Here is a 5,297-nt window from a genome sequence, read left to right as displayed (position 1 = left end):
TTATTGTAGTCAACAGACTGAAATAAAAAAACTTGGACCACTTCCTCCAATTATACACTGTTAGGTGGATGGAGATCTATTGTCATTGCATCCTACTTGAGTCAATTATTGCGTACCCTCAAACGATACCCACAAGGCGCAACCTAATGCAACTCTCTTTTTCACTGCGGCACATTTGTTTAGGCGAGAGTCAATGTTGTCCAATGTTTATTTGTGGACTACACTGACATGAACAACTCATGCTGATAATTAGCATTCGAAAAAACAAACACAACTCCTTCGAAAAACAAAACATGAATAGAGGCAATAAAACCCACTTCTTTGCTCCTACAAAACTACGCAGTAATGACAAATTACAGATACAGTCGTACGAAGTTTCCGACTTGAAATCTTACTTATACAGAGCGAACTCAAGTCCAAACCGAACTGTTAGCTACCAGTGTTAGTGAGTGATGCGCACATAGTCTGCTAATCACTAATGAGCACCAAGACAGCAAAAAAAACCGGCCAACAATGCCCACAGTAAGAAGCACAGCGAACTGTCTACCTGCAAGTGAACAGTCGTAGCCGCACTTCTAAAATGGTTAGGGGTTTGTGGTTGGTACCCGAATGACTCACATGTACCTCAATTGCGTCCACCCTAAGTATAGTGAATACGACAAGACACCAAGTTAACACCCAACATAGTATCAGTGTGAGGAACGGATAGATGTTATGATATCAAAAAGGGGTGTAAGATCTAAATAATCTTCACATCTATTCCAGTCCGATATGTTTCCTGTACCCTGATTGCACTTTCCTCAAAAAAACAACAACAATTTCAAAAAGCTGCTAACACAAGCAAAATAAGTAATGAGAAATATTATTTTTTGTTTGAATTAATTACGTTTAGAAAAGCAATAAATATGAGAGGCTAAATGCTAACAGGAGCTGTTTAAAGTGGGAGGACTCGAGCTGACCAACTTACAGCCTTTACCATGCAACTGAGGCCTTACCATGGAAAAACATGGTGAAAAATCGTAAAAGTAGACAAGGAGAAAATTGGTAAAAAAGAAGTCTTTATTTATCTCTAGGGATGCACAAATCATGTGGTTGAAATATCAAATGCAAATGGAAGATCTCAAAAAGAACAATTGATTATAGAAACCGAACCATCATGACAACTGACATTTGTAGAGCATAAAACCATCAGTCTCAGCAATGGTTAGTAGAGTGGACCTAATCACCATATGCTTTTAGAGACGACTAGCTGTGCTACCTGGTTTTGCCCGGGTAATAAAAAAGCCTTTGGTCAGAAAATTGATTTGTATGTAACATATAACAACATCTGCCATTCTAACTTTCAAACTACATATCATGAGAAAAGTTTATTGCGTAATTAAAATAAATTAAGAGAGAAAATCAAAACAACTGTAAGGGTTTTCAAACTTTGTCAAACAACTTTTAAACTTCGTATCGTGAGTACAATGCTTCTTGCAGGTCAAAAACTTAAAAAAATAAAATGAATATAAAAAGGTTTACATGTAAATGTGAAATAATTAGTAAGCAATAGCTAAATTAAGTCGGTTTTTCTACAATTACAATAAAAGATGATTTGATAATGAAACAATTAATACGAACTGAGAAAACAAAATAAAAAACCTGAATATGTAGAAACAATATTAACAATTATTGTGTAGAAGTGTGTGGCAGTATAAAAAAGGTTACTGTTCCACCAGAAGCTCTCCATCAAAACTTTGAATACGACGATATGTAGACAATATACATGTAATTGTCCGCTACCGAAAAATTGGCTTTGATCCCAGATATAGTAATCGAACCTTACAAAAAATATTTTTTAACAGGGGCATCGTAACACCTGGCCACATCGGTGAAATAATCAGCGTGCACTAAAGCTATAGCCGGAATGACAGATCCACAAACATACTTCGAGAAATATATATATATATAGATTAGGATTATGAATGTCAATATTCCTATGCACTTGCATACTGAGTAGACAACTCCTATAGTAAATTTTTTAAATAAACTATATTATTTGACCTAACTACTTATTTGGCCTAATAACATAATCATTATTTGACCATTATGCAAACAGTACAATGTTTGCCGTTTGACAAGGTTTACATTCAGCAACTATCTAGATTAACTTATCTAAATACAGTGAAACATGGATAACTCAAACTTATCAGAACGTTATTAGAGTTATCAGAACGTTCAAGTTATCAGATCACAGTCACAAGTGCATGTATTTATCAGTAGATACATATACAAACTACATGTATATATAAATCCAAAGTATAGGTTGTTTGTTGCAAGTTAAAGGGCATCTGATGTAGAGTTTTAAAGTGTTTATCAGAAAGTATACATACTTTTATACACTTGAGATTTGTGTGTGATTTTAGGTGATGTGACTGCCAGAACTTTTTCAGATTAAAATTGGCAAAACCTAATCGCGGTTAAAACGCTCGGAAGACATTTTTTTCTTCTCAGTGTTTTACTCGAGATCAATTTTGCCAATTTTAATCTTAAAACGTCTTGGCAGTCACATCACCTAAAACTGCAAACAAATCTCAGCCCAATAAAAAATGTCTATACTTTCTGATAATTTTTAAAACTTGACATAAGTAAACATTTACGACCAATGCAAAAAAACATGCTTAACATCTGATCAGTTGTTTCATTTAAAAAACTTATCGAGTGTAGTCTGTGACAAGGTATTTTGTTGACAAAGATCAACAGTGTGACTGATTGTAGAAATAGATTTTAAACAGTTATTATCTTTGCACTCTCTTGTATCTATAAAGCGTCTGAGGACATCTAAAGCGTTGTTTGCATCAGCCATGGTAGGTGGTTCAGGTTCAACAACTTCAGCCTCATCCTCACTATCGGAATCATCGAGAGTACCACAACATGTCACAGACTGCACAATCTCTGCATCACTCAAATGCTCAACTGCATCAACTGCTAAAAGCTCATCTGCAAAACAATACTTGAATTTAAGCTAAAGAAACACTATTTTTAAAACATTTGTTAGGCACCATTGACGGTCATAAATGTAGCCCTTTATTGGGTCGAATTCACGATAATTTAACAGCATAGGCTATTTCAAGATTACCTACTAGCTGTCACATTTGATGTTGGATCTATGGTATGTAGTAGCAGATTTAGATTTCTCACAGTGTCAGCTTCTTCATTATCATCAACAGTTGAAACCACATCTGTTTGATCAAGGTTGGTATGACCAAGCTGGTGGTGAAAACAGCGGACTATGGTTTCTTTCGTGACACAGTTCCATGCTCTGTGCACCCAGCGTATAGCTTGTAAAACATTGATAGAAGCAACTGGCTTTTTTCCATGAGTGTCAATGTAATCAACAGTGAATTGCAAAACTTGCTGACAATAGTAAGATTTAAAAGTTCGAATGATTCCTTGGTCCATAGGTTGCAGCACGCTTTTGGTATTGGGTGATGTAAATACAAGCCTGATTGACATAAGCCCATTCATAGTTGGGTGTGCTGGACAGTTGTCAATGATGAGAAGCACTTTTCTGTTTTTTATGGTCATCCGGCGATCAAAATCTCTTACCCATGTTTGAAAGATGTCACTCACCATACAAGCCTTCTTATTGTGGTAATACTGACATGGAAGGTTAGTAACATTTTTAAAACAGTGGGGTCTTTTAAGCTTTCCTATTACAATAGGAACTTCCTTCTCGGTGCCCGACATATTAGCGCAAAGTGCCACAGTCAGTCTTTCTTTTGACAACTTCTCTCCACTACACTTCGCCCCTTTAAAGTGCAACGTTTTGTCGAGCATGAGCTTGTAAAACAACCCGGTTTCATTCATATTGAATATGTCATCACAAGTGTACGTTTGGAGTAATGAAGTTGGCACCTCTTCCTTCCAGTTTTCCACCTCTCCAACATTAACTGCAGCTGACTCTCCAACAACTATCTGACAGCCAATAGAATGCCTTTTCTTCCACCTGTCGATCCAACCGCGAGAAACAGTAGTATCCTTTCCTAAATCTTGTAAAAACTTGTTAGCCTTTTCTAACAAAATTGGCCCATCGATAGGTACACCTTCACTACGCACTTGTCTAAACCAACTCCATAATACGCCATCCAAATCATCGTGCGACGTTGAACGATCTCTCAGCCTTGACGAACTTTGGTCACATAACGATCTTATTCTGTCTTTTTGTTTAATCCATGTTGACACTGTACTTTTTGGAAGATTTTCTCTTTTTGATATTGCTGATAGCTTTTGTCCTGCTTCGATTTCCTCGATTATTTTAAGTTTGTCTGAAGGTTTCCACGCTTTTCTTTGCTTGCGTGAGGCCATCTTAAAGCGGATGTCTCTTATAGTGGACTCCAAGCCACGAGCCTATTTGTGGCATTTTATCCTTATGTATCCGCATATAATCACTGTTACATTATGTATTTTGCATGATGTGTCTATCTTTATTATCCGTGGTACCTTGTGGAAAACATATTGTAAAATATGACTATTGATTACCACAATAAAGATTGCTCATATAATTATATATTAAATTTTTATCGCTAATACTTTCTAACGTTTATAGCTTGGCCGCAACTAAGCGAATGTTTTAGCGACCCTATTAATCAATTTTATACGGTTTGTTATTCGGTTCCATTATACGGTACGGAGGAAGTATATGTACACTGGCCTACACTATACGCGTATAGGAAGCGAATTCGTTAAGAGCAGAGCCATCGAGTGTACACTCGATGGCTCTGGTTAAGAGCGCAGAGTAGTCTCATTTCCGCGACTAGTGGAATAGCCTGTCTTGACCAACTGTTGTTTTTGCGGAGTTTTTGTTTCTTCTCAAAAACAACAGTTTGTCAAGACAGGCTACTGGAAACTCCTTCGGAATAAATTGAACGGAAACCACGTTTGTCAATTGGGCAAAAAACTGTTCGAGTTAACGGTGCCGATGTCGAGTAATCTAAAGCAATATTTCATTGAGACGGACCAAGCAAATCCATTCGAGTTAACCATGTGTTCGAGCTATCCGTGGGCGAGTTATCCGAGTTTCACTGTATTTGTGACATTCCTCCATAGCAAATAACTTACTTGAAACATTTTGAATATGCTGAAATACCTGGTTTATAACAATATTACAGAAATTTAAAATAAAACTGCATTCTAATTTAAAGTTCACAACAGCTTGTCTAGCTGATAACTGTTTCCAAAACTAATTCATTTTGTGACGGGTCATCAACTGGTCGTTCACAATCATTCGAGTAAACAGGTTACCACTGTTTGTTTGC

At 36.6% G+C, this 5,297-nt stretch overlaps 1 protein-coding gene across 2 annotated transcripts; it reads right to left on the bottom strand.

Annotated features, from left to right (window-relative positions):
- Positions 1–2,040: 2,040 nt before the first annotated feature.
- On the bottom strand, positions 2,041–4,539 carry LOC137399875 (tigger transposable element-derived protein 6-like). 2 transcript variants are annotated; one of them, XM_068086126.1, is made up of 2 exons: positions 3,119–4,539; positions 2,041–2,979 (listed from the first exon to the last, which is right to left on the bottom strand). In XM_068086126.1, the coding sequence occupies exons 1-2, from the start codon at positions 4,345–4,347 to the stop codon at positions 2,976–2,978; spliced, it is 1,233 nt and encodes a 410-aa protein (XP_067942227.1). In that variant the 5' UTR covers positions 4,348–4,539; the 3' UTR covers positions 2,041–2,975. The 2 variants fall into 2 exon arrangements, with proteins under 2 accessions (XP_067942227.1, XP_067942226.1); XM_068086125.1 differs by having other exon boundaries at positions 3,123–4,539.
- Between the last annotated feature and the right edge of the window lie 758 nt (positions 4,540–5,297).

The sequence above is a fragment of the Watersipora subatra genome, chromosome 7 (genome assembly GCF_963576615.1).
Source record: "Watersipora subatra chromosome 7, tzWatSuba1.1, whole genome shotgun sequence".
Classification (NCBI taxonomy): domain Eukaryota; kingdom Metazoa; phylum Bryozoa; class Gymnolaemata; order Cheilostomatida; family Watersiporidae; genus Watersipora; species Watersipora subatra.
Note: the sequence above shows the minus strand (reverse complement) of the source record. Positions and strands in the feature narration are given on the sequence as shown.